Below are 18,730 nucleotides of genomic sequence, written 5' to 3'. Positions count from 1 at the left end.
TAAGTGGGGGACCAGATATTTAAAGAAGTAAAACTATTATAATACTATAATGGTGGATGGGTAACATTAAACATTTGTCAAAACCCATAGAACTGAAACACAAAGAGGAACTCTAAACTATGGACTTTAGTTAATAATAATGTATCGATATTGGTTTACCAATTGTACCAAATGCACCACACTAATGCAATATGTTAATAGTAGATGAAATTGTAGGGCAAGGGGAGAAGAGGCATTTGGGAACTTGCTGTACTTTCTGATCCATTTTTCTGTAATACTAAAACTTCTCTAAAAAATAAAGCCCACTTGGGATGCCTGGGTGGCTCAGTCAGTTAAGCATCAGACTTCATTTTGGCTCAGGTTATGATCTCAGGGTTGTGAGATTGAGCCGCACCTGGGCTGTGCTGGGTGTGGAGCCTGCTTAAGATTCTTTCTCTCCCTCTGCCCCCATCCCAGAAAAAAAATTAAAAATAAAGCCCACTCAATTAAAAAAAACTGAAAATATTTAGGAGAAAAAAATCACATTGGGGGGAAAATGTAAAACCCGTTCATCTTCACAGCCTGAACACCACAAAAAACATTTACAAAAAATGAAAATCTAACATAGTTAAAAATATACATTACAATATAACTAGAACCTCACAAGAAATTTTTTAGTTAGGAAAGAATGATAGAAAAAGTGTAAAGAAAGTTTGAATTATGAATATAGGGACCAATGCACAAAGACCAGGAAAAACTGATACGTATGCATTTACAAGACAGAGCACATGGCCAGACTGAGCCAAGAGTAAGAAGGAGTGAAATGGGCATGTGTATAGGACTGCTTTCCTCCACAGTTCACTGCATTCAGCTGTGTTAATGTAGACTTGGGTTCAAGCTGCTTTCACTTGATAGTCAAGCCCTAACGTTTGGAGGAAAACTGTATATAAATCAATTGATTTCCACATGCTATTGACATACTTATTTGCCAATTATGTATTAACTGATTCATAGTACTGACACATGCACTGCAGCAAAATAAACTCCTTCTGTTTCTTTGTTTCTTTAACCCAGTAAAATAAACCAATTTAATATATTATACCATGGTTATTGCTCACACATTTATGGAGATTGTGCCCAAGGTATCCTTTCATACTCATTAGATTCAACAGTAAATATAGTAGAGGGCTTCAAGTATACTTTAAATGAAACAATTTAAGGCTTATGGGCTATAAATTAAAGCCAATTAAATGAAACTTCATTCAAATAGATCACTCTGAACTGAAGCATTTAGCACATTTTTTTCTTTGCAGAAAAGTTTACCAGCAAAACATAACATCTCATTTCCAAGGGTGCTCATCAAACAGAGCAGCATTAGATCATTATCCACACTGAAGTGTCATCATGCTCAATTCACTTATGAGTCCAGTTATTTTAGATAATTTCTTCACTGTTGACAAAAATCCCACAGTCATTTTCTAATCAAATCTAATCATCCTATTATTGTACTCTCTAATTTTTTTTTTAATATATGTAAAATCGGGAGAGGACTACCTAATTTTTATTTTATTTTATTTATTTATTTGACAGACAGAGATCACAAGTAGGCAGAGAGGCAGGCAGAGAGAGAGGAGGAAGCAGGCTCCCTGCTGAGCAGAGAGTCTGATACAGGGCTTGATCCCAGGACCCTGAGATCATGACCTGAGCCCAAGGCAGAGGCTTAACCCACTGAGCCACCCAGGCACCCCTGTACTCTCTAATCTTATGTCAGCATATTCAGCATTGGCTATTCTCTAGAGATGAGATGGTAAAATGACCTAGAGGAAGAACTCCAAGGAAAGAAAATAGAAAACTAATAGGATGGTTAAAACAAAAAAAGTATAGGACTTTAAGCCAGTCAACACTAAGTTACAAGACTGAGAAAAGACCATGGACCATTCATTTTTGCTGAGGTTTTTAGATTGTTCCTTGAATTACTTTGGAATAATAGAAATGGACTTCCAAGCCCCCTGAATGCTCTAAGCTGTGAGCAGAATTTTTTTTAGGTAGAGGTCATGTATTTCTTATGGTATTTTCAATCAATCTTAACACTCAAAAAAAATTAAAACCACTCACATGAGAAAAGGGCATGGCTAGATAAAAATGACACTAGAATAGGTAAGAATGTACTTTTAAAGATAAAAGGGACTTTTGGATATAGCTAATTATTGCCTACCATCTAAAGCCAAATAAGCATTGGATTAATTTTTTAGTGTTTATAGCAAAAATAATTTATATTTGTTTTTAATACATTTTTTAGAGTTCAGTAGTTGAGAAAATAGCAATACTTCAAATAAAAAGACCCAGCTATATTAAGACATTTTAGTTTAGAAAGAATAATCAAACTTCAACCAGACAAGATGTAGGTTTCCAAAAAAGCTGAAGGTAACATGTTGGCCTAATAGGTTCAAGAGATGATCTCACCATAGAAAACATGAGCGCAAGAATTCAGCTGGAACCAGGGTAGCAAGAATTCACAGCAAGGAAAATTTCCCTCTGAAAAGTATCCTGAGCCAGCTTGTTAGAAGAAATTCTTGATTTTAGTTCCTTTGTTGCACTATTATTCCAATGTATGTTCATAAAAGTGGGGCTGTCATGTTTTTAAAATTTCTATAGTTGCCACATCTTCTAGGAAGTTGGATAATCAACACTTCTGCAAGTCCTACTCATACAAAGGATACTATTTAGCATATAGACAGAGAAACAAAGTGTTTTGAAATAAACCTGATCTATAGTCATCTAAGTTAAAATTTCTTCCACTAGCGTAACATTTATGTAGTCATAATAAATTATATGTTTATATTCATAGCTAACTATATGATTTTTTCTATATTTTAGTGTCTTATTAAAAATAAACTTTTAGAACAGCTAGCTATATATACCCACACAGTAGTCAACATTTTTGGCCAAAAAGCAGAAAAATAAATGTAGAAAAATAAATGTATTTACTTACTTCTAATTTCTTTACTTCATTTCTGATTTTGTGAGGACATTTATATAGGACACACATTAAAACAGATAATGAAAAAAAAAGTAATATACCAATACATGAGAAAACAAAATTGCAGTAGTCAAGGCAATAGAGGAAAAAAACCATAAAGGCCTTAATATTTTACACAGTTATTAATTTCTAGATATTAACTTTACTTGGCCATCCCTAGTGACTAAAAGAAAAAGCAAAGGGGATCAATTTTATGATGCACATTGTGTATAAGAGAACACCCCACTTAACTTTGGATGGTTTAAGTGAGGAGGAGTATGAGAGTTCAATTCAGGAAACTGTCAATGAAAAAAATGTTTTTGAAGAGATTTAATATAAGGAATATTAAGTGATGTGTTGGGCAAATTCGAGTCTGTAGTAACAACCCTATATACATATAGAGCAGGGCATGTAAACTGAGGATTTTTTTATACAGAATATTTGCATATAAGCTGAAAGTAGAATGTTGAAGCATAGGAAAGGCAATTCAGTTTGGAGGAGGTCTAAACAATGCTACCTATATATTTACCTTTCCAATAATTTGTATTGTCTGAAAATAAATAATAGACTATCCAGAAGTATGGATTAATCATGTGTGCTTTAGAAAAGCATTTATATGTTTCTTATCTGTCAATAATTTTTTAAAATAAAAATTAAGCAGCAGGCATTGACAAGGACCTGAAATGCAGGTATTCTGGGTTTTGTCTATTTTGCTATTCTTCATCACTTCTTTGGCAATGGAGAATAGAATATAAATTACTAATCTCTGCACTTCTATAAAACGTAGTAGACTTGCCATGTTGTTTTGCAATGTATCTCATCAAGGTCAGAGACCAAAGATCATCTATCTTTGTATCCCAGCCACTAGCAAAGTAAGTAGAACATAATGGATTTTAATTCATTATATTTTCCTAAGTGAGCCACTTTGCAGACTTTCCAGAACATCATCACCTTTCATATAGCTTGAGAAAGGTCAAGATCATGCATAAACTAACACCAAGGAACTTAATATATAGTCAAAACTTATCTTTTGCATCAATTCAAAAATATTGACTAAAAACAGAGTATCAACTGATATATGTATGAATTTAAGAAGAAGGAGGAGGAGGAGGAAACCATCCAGAAGAATCTTCAAAATCTAACTATACTTAGGCTATGTCAGTGACATGACAGATCAGCATTTACTCAAAGGATCTATGAAACAATAGCCCTATCTCACTTTCGAAGTTAGATGAGAATTAGATTGTAACATTCAGATTTGTAAAGTCAGTATAATGAGCATTTAGTATGAAGCCATACTAAAAGTCATAAAATGACAAGTCAAAATCATGAGAATAAATCCTTGGTGTGGGGCCCATACAGCAGTAAAATCAGTTACTTAGGTTTTTTTTTTTTTTTTCCTTGAGTTTGGAATGCAAAGAGAATGAGTAATTGCCAGTTATAGTATGAAAATATAGGGTGATGTAAACTGCGGTATGTGTCTAGACAGTGTCAAAATCAAAACCAAATGAACAAATTTAAAAGCAGTTTGAGATACAAACAGTTGGTTAATATTGTGTAAATTAAATGTGTAAATTAAATGGTTAACCTGTGAACTTATTTGAATAGAACATTCTTGCAACAGTCTAGAAACATACAGAGAATAATAGATGGAAGAAAATGACCTCCTTTCCCATACTCTATGAGTGACTGTATTGCCAGAACACAATATTTCTGGAACTTGTTGCTTGAAGTGTGGTCCTGAACTAGCAACCTCTGGCATCACGTGGATATTAGAAATGCAGAATCTGAGACCCAAACTCATTCTTGCTGAATGAAAACCTGCATTTTTTTCAAGATCCTGAGGGGTTTCATATGCACATTAAATTTCAGGAGGCACTGCTCTAGCATATACTACCAAAATAGGATGGGGGCCCTTAGCAAGTTTTATTTTATTTTATTTTTAAGATTTTATTTATTGATTTGACATGGAGAGAGATATCACAAGTAGGCAGAGAGGCAGATGGAGTGAGAGGAGGAAGCAGGCTCCCCACTGAGCAGAGAGGATGTTGTTTTACAATGTATCTCATCATCCCAGGACCCTGGGATCATGACTGAGCCAAAGGCAGAGGCTTTAGCCCACTGAGCCACCCGGGCGCTCCCCTTAGCAAGTTTAAAAAAAAAAAAAAAGTCGATAAAGACATGGCTAGGAACATGTTACTAGAAGAACTTCTTCCACTTTCTTCATTGGTGGGCAGTCCACCTATATTATAGAGTGTTTAATAGTTTTGGTGTTTTGTTTTTTTAAGATTTATATTTATTTATTTATTTGAGAGAGAGGAATAGGTGAGAGAGATTTCCAAGCAGGCGCCAGGCTAAGTGCTGAGCCCACTGTGGGGCTCAATCTCACCAATCTGAGATCATGACCTGAGCAGAAATCAAGAGTTGGGCACGTAAACAACTGAACCACCTGTGTATCCCCAGGGTGTTTAAAAGTTTTAAATGAAAAAGAATAAGTATTTTTCAGTATAGTCTTGTATGAACTCCCATTTATACATTGCCCATTTCTTGTAAGACCATGAAATTTCCTAAATTAGTAAATACTCTAAATACATTGTCTTCACTTTATTGTTGAATTCTAACTCATCTTTACATCATGGGCTTTCAGCATTTTTTACACTAACAATGACCCAATTCTGCATCAACGTTTCCCCCAATTGCTGACAATTTAATAACATACAGGACTAATAATTACGTTTTTAGAGAATCTACAGGTGTTTGCAATTTGAAGGTTCTGAATATAGTATCCAAACATAAATAGAATTGGACCCTTATAATTGAGTTGGACAAGACCCCCAAGTAAAAATACAGGAAGAGATTGTATTGTTGTTGTTTTCTTTTGTTTTGTTTTTGTTTTGCTTTCAATGCCGTTTAAGTTTAGAGTCTATGTACTGAACAGTGTTTAGAAAACGTGCCATGCAATCACATATGGGCTTTTATGGAACATTCCTGTCTTGGTGTATTCTCGCTCATTGGTAGGTCTTACTACGCAATTTTTCAGCACTACGGACAGCGCCTAGACGCCAATCCCTAAAAAGCAGGGGCGGGCAGGGAGGGCAGGATCCGGTTGGGTTTGCGCAGAAAAGAAAAGGTGAAGAATAGGGAAAAATAACTCCAAATGACGCATGCGGTCCCCAGTTAAACCAACACACTTTCACTCTCGTCTTTCTCTTATCAGACGAGAAGGAAGACGTATTTAGCGTCAACTCCTCGGCTGAGACTGCGGTCAACCAGTACAACAAAATGCCCGCGGCACAGCTACGGATGCAGAGGAGAGGAAAACACGGATTTTAAGAATAAATTAATTAAACCTCCACTGCCTTGGGAAGCCAGATGAATGATGAACTCCGATTGCTACCCTGCAGTGTGATAGTGAAAATGAGCACCTTTTTTTTTTTTCCCCTTTTCTTTTTAGAAACACTGAGGAATAGAGCCTGTTGCTGCGGTGGCTCATTCCCCTCCCCCCCTCTCATTTCCCAACTCCTCTGTGTCACAAACACAGACGCCTTCACATACACGCGCGCGCGCGCAAATATTTACACTCTGCCACATCGAATAAATCCAGGCACATTTTCCTGCAAATACACTAGCGCGCGCACACGTACTTCGCGGGCGCCCACGTCCTCTGTCTCTCCCTGACAGATACAGACATTTACACACCTAGGCCAGGAGAGCGCTAACCACGGTCCTGTGACTCCACGCAGTTTCCCAGGACACGCCTTTTACACTGTTACTGAACCGATCAGCGAACACAGACAAACCTGCCAACACTTAAGTCTACTCGCTGGATTTCATCTCCATGGCAACAAGCATGGAAGGTGAGACATCGCTGCCTGCGAAGTAACTTTCTCCCCCTACCCTCCGCATTGACTGACAGGGTTTCAGTGAAGGTCCAGAGGAGAAGCCTGTTCTCCTTCTCTTGTATTTCTGAAGCTAGGGAGCCGGAAAGGGGAGGGGGGTGGGGGGATACAGCCTGCAGGTCTGGTCAGTTCAAATTCTAAAGGAGAAAAGAGCCCTGATGTTGCTGCTGCTGCTGCTGCTGCTGCTGCTGCTGCTGCTGCTGCTGTCAAAAAGAAAAAATAAAATGTGTTTTGTGTTTGCAGTTAGCTTTCTGATGATTCTCCCATGTTTTGTAGGAGGTTTCTACGCTTCTTTAGTTTACTATGTCCAAAGAGAACTGGAGACAAAGCAGAACGATAATGACAGTCCAGGTTTCTCTAGTGAGACATTTTGAAAAATTTCAGACCAGATATCCAGTATTTGAAAAGATCCAATGTCAGAGTCCTTGGGGAGTCATACGAAGATTCTCTAAAGGTTGAAATCTGAAAGGTTGAGGGGAGGGTATTGGTTTTGGAAGATCCCAGGGTTCTGGATCTCTGGCAAGGCCTGAAATGTATGTACTTCACCATTATGACGACATCTGGGTTTGTAATTTAAGGTTTTCCTTTAATTCCAACACATTCCATTCCTAATGATTAACTAGTCTGTGCAGAAATGGTCTGAACAATGCTTCATTTCCCTGATTACTTTGAATGGGATTTAATAACCTTGATATTTGGTGGGGGATGTATATATGTGTATATGGGAGGAGTCATCATTTTTTTAGCCTAGGTTTTCTTACATGTCTCATTTTATGAAATCATGTGTGTTCATATTATTAGCATTAAAGATCACTATATCTGATATCCAGTATCAAAATACTTTTCACCGAGAATACCATATTCCACTATAATAGTTGTCATTTCAGATATACTGTATGGACTATCATTACTAGATAAATATACCAGAGGGAAAAAACCTGTTGATTAAAATAAAATACAAGAGGTTCTCTCTCTTTTTTTTTTAAATGGGCATATACTTTTCAATATTGGTTTCTACAGTTGCAACATTGTGGCATGCAAACGAACTATAGGTTTCTGAAAAGTGAAATTTTATATTTCTAATCAGTAACTTATTCACAGAAGAAAAAATCACATACAACATCCATGTCATATGTGGTTATATATATATGTGTGTGTATGTATATGCATATTATATATATACACACACATATATATGGTATAAAAATACTGGTATCTTTGACTACTCACAATGGTATGATTTGTATGATCATAGAAAGACTTTGTTTATTGGTTATTAATTACAAAGCTATTGAGTGAGATTTTGGCCTTTTGGTCTACAGCTATACTGTTGGCCCAATCCTATGATTCATCAGGACTTAAAAATCTTAGTTCCTGACAGTTGTCATGAAGGAAATTATGTACTTTCAACTCAATTGCTCATTTCTAAAGTACCTATATGTTGATCTTGTTCATTTTTTGTGGTGTAGCATATTTAAAATAACTTCTACTACACAATTTTACATCTACTCTTTTTTTGAAAATTCATTTCTTTTTTCTCAACAGGGTTTATTTGTCCTGGTATTATAACTTCATGGTCTAAATGTCTCTCATTTTTCTATTTCCCAGTAAACAAGATATTAAGATGATGTTTTCCTTCTGAGGTAGGCATTAAAATGTCTGTTTTACAGAAACTAATGATTTATTTTGCTTTTCCATCTCTGTCACAGACTAGAGAAAGTGAAAATGTATCTTTTATCCACATTCATCGAGTAATTTCAGATATCTTATTGATTATGAAGAAGTCAGTATTGTAAGTGGAGAGTTCTATTTATTTTTAACAGTATTTTGTTACTAGCAATACTTTCTTTCATCAAATTATGCTCTATATCAATAGAAAAGTACAAAGCTCATTGCACTTACAATATATTCTCAAAAACTTTAGAACTTGCTGTTGAAATGAGACAAGTTGTTCATTTCACACAGCAAGTAAAATGGAAAGTTTGGGCAAATGTTTGAAAAAAAAATAGGCCTGAAAATATTGGTATTTCATTTGCTACACCTATGGCTTAAATTACCAAGGGCATCTATTTGCTGAACATATTGTTAGACAATTGCTTAACTTTTTATTTATTTGCTTATGGAGACAGCCTGCAGCAATGGTCAGACTTTTTTCCCATCTTAAATACTACCCTTAAATTGTTTACCTTGACTTGTACCTTGTTTTCATCTTTAGTATAGATAGAATTTTAAAATGAATTTAAAAGTCCAAATTCTTTTAAGATATTAATAAAACCTCTGTTCTTTATCTCCCCAATTTCTGGCTAAAAATAGAAATTCCCCAGTTCTTTGAACCCCAACTGAATTTATTTGGTTCTACTTTTAAAATTTGAATATATAATCATGTCCTTATTATTAGAAATAATTGTTTTTTAGATCTAAACTTTTGCACTTAAATTTTTGTGCAAGTAAAACATCTTTTTTGCCAAGTTTCTTTTAACATTTGGCTTTATTTATTCATTACCCATCACTCCAAAACCCTCTTCAATGTAGTGTCCCTCCTGGACATGCCACCACAATTTTTAAAGTAATGAAAATATCCTGAAGGCCAAACCCAAGGCCCTGTTTTTCAGCACGTAGTTTCTATCACCACTGCAGAATTTGACAATGTTTACCAATACCTTTAGAATCTCTAGCTTCCTTTGTTCTAAGTGAACTTCCTACTACAGTGTCACTTATGACTCTGATCATTCCTAATACAACTCCACTAGCAGATCCTGCTTTCCTCTTGTAAGAGAAGGATTCTCAGAGGTTCATTGCTAGGTTTCTTTCATCTTCAATCCTTTTTGGTGACTGCAAATAGAACCTTAATGGGATGACATAAAAATTGCTTTCTGGATCAATCCAGAACAAGTAGATCTGGCTTCCTACAGTAACATTTCAAATATCTGAATGCAGTTAGCACCCTCCTTGGTCTTCCTTTTCTGCAAAAGTCAGCAACTCTTTCTTTCTCTTAAGTTTTGATCTATAAATTCTTCTGTGTATTAAACTCTCTTCATCCTGGAGCTATTTTTCCACACAAATTTTATTTGTCAGTAATATCCTTAAGATATTCTTCTCACCAGTAATTTTATGCTAAACAACACGATCTGGGTTAATTTGTTTAAAACTGCCTATTGAGTATCTACTATGTCCCAGGTATGGACACCATAAGTTCGTTAAGCACAGAACTAAATCTTCATTTACTTTCTAAATTGACACTTTGTACATATTTTCTTAATTTTGGTTAATGAAAGCACTGTCTTTACACTTGTCCAGGCTTAATAGAGTGGAGTCATCTTTGATACCTCTCTCTCCATGGCCCTCTACCTTCCATCATTTGCCAGAACTTCCCCAATATCTTTACAAATATCTGCAAAACCCATTTCCTCTCCCACATATCTATTTTGTTAGTCCAAGCCCTCATTGCTTCTCCCCTGGACCATTTCTTTCCCATGGTGCTCGCTCCCTGAAATCTTTGTCTATTTTGGCCTCATCATCAAGCAACTCAACCTTTAGGCAAATAAATTGCAAACTCAGCCTAACAGTCAAAGAATTTCCCATCTTGGCTCAACCTACCTTTCTAATGTACTGTTTCCCATACTCCGCTTTACTTGTGCCAAACTGTGAACAAATTCAGCACTTTTCTACCTTCGTGTTTATTGTCATGCTGTTTCCTTCTGCACATACCTAAATCTTCTGTTTTTCAAGACTAAGCTCAAATACAATTTCTTACAATCTCTTTCCTGATCCTTAAATGAGTGAAATCTCTATTTCCTCTAACTTTGTTGGCTTTGCATCTCTTCTGTTGTCAGGATATTAAAGATAATAATATTAACCTTGTATGGTTATTATGGGGGTTAAATAAAAATAATAGATCTAAAGCAATGTTTGGTATATGGTGTATGCTAAATACAAGCTTATTCCCTCTTCCCTTCTTTTTTTTTTTTTTAAGATTTTATTTATTTATTTGACAGAGAGATCATGAATAGGCAGAGAGGCAGGCAGAGAGAGAGAGAGGAGGAAGCAGGCTCCCTGCCAAGCAGAGAGCCTGATGTGGGGCTTGATCCCAGGACCCTGGGACCATGACCTGAGCCGAAAGCAGAGGCTTTAACCCACTGAGCCACCCAGGCGCCCCATCCCTCTTCCCTTCTATTGCCTTTGTAGAAACCTATGCTGTTTTCTTCCTGTTTGTGCATGGACCCTTGCCCTTACGGGTTGGAATCACCTAGAGTACAAATCATGTGAATCTTTCTAGGAGTGCTATCATTAATCAATCTGATAAAAATAAATAAGAAACACTGAACTCTGAGCTGCTGAATTTTGATATTTATCTCCGAGGCCAATTTTTTAAAATCAAACAGAAGTTTTCTTATTCACTTCAACTAAATGTTAAATATTTTTTGACATGTTTTCTGGATGCCTAAAAATCAGATTTTCAGAAACCAGAACTTTATTCATCAAAAATTAGATTTTTCAATACATTTATTTTGATTCAGTTCAGATACTTTTTTGGATAACTATGATAGAAGCTGAGAACTGTAATTAGTACTTGAAAACTAGTTATTTTTGCATTAAAAAGGAAAGTAATTCAGATTGTCTGAGACTCTCAGGAGGAGGCATTATCTGGTGTGTTAGGTAATTTAATAAGATATCTTGTATCTCAAACTTGGAAGATACTGTGTTTTAATTTTAATAGTGACAAATGAGATAAATGTTTTATTGCTACAGCTAGAAAATGCCTCTTTTTGTTTGTTTGTTTCGTCAATTGATGGGCTCTAATATAAATAACAGAGACTAGCGGATTATTCATTAGGAGCTAACTGACAACTCTTTTAATGCTTAGCTACAACCCTTTGTTTCTGTCTGCAGTATGATTTTTTACAACATAAATAAATTGAACTAATATCATAATTATACATAGTTTAGGTTTTTCTACATAATGTCAATATGGACCAGTTGAAAAATGTACAGATTATTACTAAAACTGCCCAGATGTTTTAACTTTTGCATTAGCAATTGTTGCAAGTGTGTTCCTCAGAAACTGGTCTCTGAGGCAGAGTTCAGTGTGAGGACATTTATTAAGTGGTGCCCTAGGGCCCAACACTTGTGAAAGAGTGGGGAATAGGCAGGAGTGTGCAGAAGTTGAACTATAATGTAGAACCAGTGCAGTCTTAGTTTACTGTATATACAACTCTAGACCTAGAATGGTCTTTCAGAGTTGTGCTCTACTGAGTCGAAATGACCAGGCTTTTTAATTTTGCATCAATCAGTCATTAGAAATGGTCTGCCCTGGGAACAGACTGTGACCTTGCATGAGGCAGGCAGCTCCCCACGAAAGGGGCTACAGACAGCTGAAGATTATCTAGTGGCAGCACTCCCAGCTTCTGGGCAAGAAGTCCTGCATTGAAGGGAGCCTGTTAGACACACCACACACATCCACCAGTAAAGCAGGTTTATTGCTTCCTCTTATCAGCATATCCTCTGAAATAGTCAAATGATACAGCCTAGCAAAGTCAAGACTCTAATGAAAAAAATAGTTCAAACTAGCTACTTGGCTGAATCAGTTACACAACAAAGGTTTGGTTCAGCATGTCCATGTAGAAACATCCTGCTTTTCGTGTCTTCACTTGTTAAACAAATGAACCAGAGAATGTATGGATCTCAGCAAAAGACCTTTAACTGATAAAAGCAATAAAAGTGGAGATTTCCTCAGGGAAAAAAGTTCTTGTTAAGTCCCAAGGTCATTAGATATTCAGTCCAGTCTCATGTCTTCTACAGGATAAATCGTACAAGAGCTCAATCAGAAAAATCACTCTGATCCATCTAAGTGATACTAAATTTTTAAAAAATTAAAGTATAGTCACTGTACTATACATATTAAGGAAGAAAAAAAATGGTTTGATGGGATGAAGTGTAACAGAGAAGTTTGAAACAATATTTTTCCGTTACTGCATACTGCACAATGTATTAAATATTCCTGACACTTAAGGTTTGAAGGTAAAGCTGTTTTGTAATCCAAACTATTATAAAGTAAAATATTGTTTAATATCAACTGGCTTATTCATTAGTGAATAACTGTGAAAGCTACAAGTTTGTTCTTATTAGTTACTTCCCTTTACTCTTTACATCCCGTATCTCTTCTGTATCCGTCGTTTTCTGAAAATCAAATCCAAAAAAATTTGGTCAGCCATTTTAGTAAGTAATTCTTAAAAATTATAAGAAAAAGCAGTAATAAAAATGCAAACAAGAAAAATCTATTATTCTTTGTTACTGGATGACAAGTTACTTGCTAGAAGTCCACTCAAGAAGGGTGGCTATGGGTTAGTAACCATTTGATTTAATTAAACAATCTTAATTTAATTAACATTAAGACATCAAATGGGAAAATCTGTTTTGCTTCAATCCAACACATACTTTGTGAATACTTTTGCTGTAGTTTTAAAATCTCAGTACAGAAGGAGCTTAGGACTGGAAATCTGTTTGGGAAGAGAACTGGGGATCTCATCTTGAAGCTGAATGTTTATAGCAAATAATGCTGTTTCACTTGGTTTTATGTTTATTTAGGGTGCTGAAAGCTAATGGGGCCGGTGGGGAGACGGTTAATGCACAGCTACTGCTGCTTACTACTTACAAGATGCTATATTGGATACTGCTTTTATTAAAATAATTTTGTAAACACAATCTATCTCTTTAAGAAATTAATATTTAGCATATGGAGCGGTCGTGGGAAAGAAAACACAGGTATATAAGTCTAAAAGCTAAGAGAATGAAAAAGACAGAAGACATTGCACCTATTTAGAAGGATCAGAATCTGCATCAGACAAAATGGCACTGGAGAGAGACCTTAAAACATGGTGTGACCAGCCTACAGGGTCACCAGGTGACCTGGGTGTGACCAGCCTACACCCCATGATTATTTATGATGTTATCTACACATGCAAAAATCAAAGTAAATATTAGGTGACAATTCAGGTCAAGGAAGCCATGACTTAACCATCTTACACTGAACCAAAAGCTTCTGGGGCTAATTATTTGAATATTCACTTTCATACCTGATTTTATATTCAGTGCGTATGGGTAGTTTCAGGCGTCCCCAAAGGCAACTCCGTAATGAGTACAATAGAAGTAACATCTCCAATGCCAATTTGATCCTGATCCATATCTGATGTTTTCACATGTCTTTTGTGAGCTAAGTCAAGAGAGTTTGAAAACTGCCAGATTTTAGAAAGGTTACCTGCTCAATACCATACACGAATAACACTAAACTGAGTCCAATTTTGTGTCTAGGTCAAGAGGTGACTCCCTCAGCACTTCTGAAGAGCCATAATGCTGTGACAGTGAATAATGAGTAGTACCTATTGTGGCAACTCTTCAACTAAGATGAGTGTCAACGAAGTATCAGCTTTTTCATTGACTCTGGAGCAAAAAACTGGCTTTGCTTTTGTTGGGATTTTGTGTATATTCTTGGGACTTCTTATTATCAGATGCTTCAAAATCCTCTTAGACCCATATAGTAGCATGCCTTCCTCTACATGGGAAGATGAAGTTGAAGAGTTTGATAAAGGGACATTTGAATATGCACTTGCGTGAGAGTTCCACCATTAAGGCTTTTAGGGCTATGCCACTACGACACATGGAAGATACAATTGTAATTTCCTTGAGCATGCTGGAAGAAGCTCATTTCATTCAGTAAATTCAATAAACACGTGTGGTTGGACAAGTCATCTAACCTGTATGGACTTCAAGGAAGAGGCTAATTAAAGCATTTTTAATGTCCCTTTAGATTCTAGTGCCCTATGAACCCAGTGAATGTATCTGGAAGCCAGAGACCTGAGAAGAATGAAGATTTAAGATGTCATTAGATGTTTTTCAGTTTAGGAGTCTAATCTCTTGTGATTTGAATTCTAATGTTGACTTAGTCAAGAACTAGCCTTATGACTAAGGAACACTTTTCCAGATCTGCAAAACAAGGATAAAGAAACCTATCCTGCATATTTTACAGGGATGTTGAGAGGACCAAGTGATGTGTAATGAATGTGAAAGCAACTTGAAAATCATAAAATATTGTTGGAACATACCATGCCATCATTATTTATTACCCTCATTGGCAATAGAAATAGAGATTCTCAAACCTCAAGAAGGAATGGTTTAGTGTAAGTTATTCCTCTTCAATCTTCATTATCTTCATTTGATGTATGAAAAGATAGAATTATATTACTCTAAAATTCTTTCCAACTATGAAATTCTTTCTGATGAACAAATGGAAGAATATAGTAGGAGATAAATAAATACAAAACTATTTGTGTCACCAGAACACAAAACTGCCAAACACACTAAAAAAAAGGCTAATATTTACTATGAGTTAGCACTAAATTGAGTGCTTTCCATTTATTATGTGATTTGATACCCTTATGAATCTTCTGAGTTCAATACTACTATTTCAATTTTATTATATTAATGTCACAGATGAGGAGCTAAAGCTGAGAGAGATTAAATAACTTTCCAAGGTCATCCAGTGAGAGAGTGGTTGTGTTAGGAATTGAACATGGGCAGGCACCTGGGTGGCTCAGTGGATTAAGGAATTGAACATGGGCAGTCCAATGTCAGATGCCTTGTTTATAAAGACCATGATGTACTCCAAGACACTATCCTGAGAATTTCTGTACACCTTACAAGTATGGTTATTGCTCAAGTCTATGACATTCCAAAACAAGTTGTCTCATTCCTGATACTTTCTATCTCCCAGTAGACTTAGAACACATCGGTGTTAAATCTTCTGGACCAAATCCACACCTCAAGGAGCTCTTTGAACCCCAGTAGGTACAGGAGTGTGGGCCTGGGACACCTTATAGCCAGTTAGTTTTGTCCAAGAACATCTCATTGAGCCAAGTCAGCTGGATGTACTGAAAATTATGTGTGCCCAGAACACTAAGCATCTCCTTTGAGACCCAGGCTTCTTAAGTATTTATTAAGATATACATCCAAGTATGAGATGCACCATTTGTCCCCCAAGGAGGATACCCAGCAAGACCCTCCATTTTGGTGACTAGAACATAACAAGGACAGATTTTTCCTTCAAAAAGAAGAAAGACCATAAAACCCAAAACACAAGAAAAGTTTATGACATATGAGCCTTGTTTCTGAAAGTTCAACACTTGAAAGCTTTTCAGATATCATCAATTCCACCATAGTATTATTTTCAGTCCCACTAAATGAAAAATCTTTTAACCAAACATCTCTTCATCCATAGCATTTATTCATGATCTGTTGTTTACCTTAGACTTTTGGAGGGTAGCAGCAGGGAAAGAATCATCAGTGTCTTTTTTTCAGAGCCAGAAACAATATAAAAAATATGAAGAATGGTTACAGTATGCATACATCATGAAAACTTCATGAGATGCTAATTCTTCTAGGAATGTCCAATGTTACAGTCAGATGATTCCCTAGCTGCCCCTTCCTGAGAGCCCCATCAGAAAAGACAAGAGAAAAAATAGAGGAGCATACCTCCAGACATTTTCCTCCTGTTACTTTACCCACATGTCTGAAAAGCCCAAGTTGGGTTTACCTTTCAAGGTTGGCTTTATGGATGGTATAATTTCATCCATATCCCCCAAACCATCTCCCATCTGCTCCAGAACGTCTGAATCCCCTTAATAGAGAACAAAGACTTTCATTTCACAGTTACAGATAAAAGGCTTAGAATGAAAATGTCTGATTGATATAAGACCAAGACTAAAACTAACTCACACGACACTGTAGTCAGGCAGACAAGCAGCAAGGAAAAAGGAAATTGATCACTATAGGACACATTCCCAATCTTCGGCAGAGGAAAAAGATTAAGGAATAAATAGGTGGGTTCCTGAAGGGGGGGTGCTGAAGGAATGGTTGAAGGAAAAGGGGACTAGAGGTAGCAGAAGTAACTGCCAGTGAGTTCACAGCTTCCATCCAGGGCCAGTGATGAGGGCTTGTTTTGAGTCCCAGCCCCATCTTAGCAGTTTAAATAATAGCAAGAGCTGGAATAATCTCAAATGAATTTGAATCTGTGCCTTCTATGTGGAGACTCGGAACCTTTTGTTGAACAGATAAATGCCTTGTACTTAAGAGCAGAGTGAGTTAGTGGTACATAGTTGTAATTCTGTCTCTATTTCTGAAACAGCCTCATGACATTAGCCTGATTGATTCACATGACATTCGCCTAACATCTACCCTTTTCTACAATCCAGCATTGGTTCACTGACCTACCTTTTCTCCTACTTTAATAGGCATAGTACCTCTCTCAATCTCTAATGATTCACCCTGGAATCTCCGATGTGACTAAGTAAAATCATCAGTGAATTGTAAATATTTCCAAAACAGTGAAAGTGCTTAAGTACAAACGAGGACTAGTCTAAATCCAACACAAATTAACTCATTTTATCCCTTTGATAACTTTACAGCAAGGTGGGTATCATTATTATTCACAAGTGCATTTTACAGTTGCGAAAGTCAAGGCACAGAGAGATCAACCAATTTGCCAGAGCTCACACAGGAAGTGGCAAAACTGGATGTGAGTTGAGTATACAGACTTCAGAGTCTTGCTCCTAGCCACTGCATCAAGCTACAATCATGCTGCTCAGATAGCTGGAAATCACTTGGACAGCTTCTTCTATAAAAGACAAGGAGGATTCATTCAGTCACCCCGATCGAAAACCAGTGACAGAACTTGCACAGAGGAATTGTTTGTGCTCTCTTAATAATCAGCACCTCACAGATTTGAACAAAACCTTTCCCTCAACAAAACTAAAAAACCGGGTTTGAAATAAATGTTTTGTCAGGTAGAGACAAAAAGGCCACTGGGAAACTTAACATAGTTTCATTCTTGCTTGAAACGGTTTTCCCACTAAGCAGAAATATTTTCAGTAAATCACTGAGTCTACATTCAATCTGCTCACTTCCCATGCAGAGAAGAATTAAGCTAATATCTACTGTAAGCAAGATGAAATGACCTCAACTACCATATTCTAGTTACAAAGTATAGAAATTATCTCTGGAAGCCTAGATTTTGCTATACATGCTAAACAATAAGAAGTCACCAGGAATCATGTGAAGACAATGGGATTCAATTTACTTAGCACCGAATGACTGAAGCACTGCTTATATTTTATTGGATGATTACTGTTGAGCAATCCAACTCCCCTTATGAATTAAAGAAACTTTATATGACTTCCTGTCTAAACGGATTAATGGTTTACTACTGGTTACTAGCTGAGGCGTTACTTAAGTTTCCTCAGGGCTAATGACTGGGCAGCACCCACAGTTTGATCCCACACCAATCACTGCTCAATCATCTCTTTCAAGGAAGATTCCAACCAATGAGAAGAAGCCTACGATTCTGGGCTGAAAGCTGAGTGCCCCATATATGTCTGGGTGATGTTGAAACAGGTAACATTTCCTGAGAAGAACTCTCCTTCTTCTGGTGGTAAGTTAAATATTGTTGGGTGGGGTAAAAATCACACTTAATATTATGTCATAAAGTAGATTCTGAGGAGTGGAGTAAAAGTAAAAGATGTTGAAGACTACAATAAGAAGTGGTATATTCTATAAAAATTAAAGAGATGACAACTTCACTTATAATTTCCCCCATAAAAGTTTATTTGCAAGTTAAAGTTAAAATTTTCTTTCTTTCTTTCTTTTTTTTTTTGTTTTGTTTTGTTTTTAGTTCAAATAGATAGCTTAAGAACTTTAGGAGAGAGGCAGGTTTTGTTTGTATTTGTCTGTTTTTCTAAAAAGCCAAAATTTAAGGTATCAATAAAGAAATATTATTCTAATTAAA

General features: G+C 36.3%; 2 protein-coding genes across 5 annotated transcripts in view; both read left to right on the top strand.

The window, feature by feature from the left end:
• Nucleotides 1–6,570: 6,570 nt before the first annotated feature.
• On the top strand, nucleotides 6,571–14,642 carry CTXN2 (cortexin 2). The gene is made up of 2 exons (XM_082737721.1): nucleotides 6,571–6,855; nucleotides 14,206–14,642. Exon 2 carries the CDS (start codon nucleotides 14,263–14,265, stop codon nucleotides 14,506–14,508), a length of 246 nt encoding a protein of 81 aa, XP_082593847.1. The 5' UTR covers nucleotides 6,571–6,855; nucleotides 14,206–14,262; the 3' UTR covers nucleotides 14,509–14,642.
• Nucleotides 14,643–18,267: 3,625 nt separating this feature from the next.
• SLC12A1 (solute carrier family 12 member 1) overlaps nucleotides 18,268–18,730 on the top strand; it is an 88,059-nt gene continuing 87,596 nt past the window's right edge. For all 4 annotated transcript variants that reach the window (XM_082734847.1, XM_082734846.1, XM_082734844.1 and 1 more), the window contains exon 1: nucleotides 18,268–18,376. The gene's annotated coding sequence lies outside the window, so the exon portion shown is untranslated. The remainder of the gene's footprint in view (nucleotides 18,377–18,730) is intronic.

Source organism: Mustela nivalis (genome assembly GCF_964662115.1).
Source record: "Mustela nivalis genome assembly, chromosome: 6".
In the NCBI taxonomy this organism is placed as follows: domain Eukaryota; kingdom Metazoa; phylum Chordata; class Mammalia; order Carnivora; family Mustelidae; genus Mustela; species Mustela nivalis.
Note: the sequence above shows the minus strand (reverse complement) of the source record. Positions and strands in the feature narration are given on the sequence as shown.

What these genes read in the sequence shown, in the direction of transcription:
- CTXN2 (XM_082737721.1), top strand. Translation starts at nt 14,263, where the DNA reads ATGAGTAGTACCTATTGTGGCAACTCTTCAACTAAGATGAGTGTCAAC.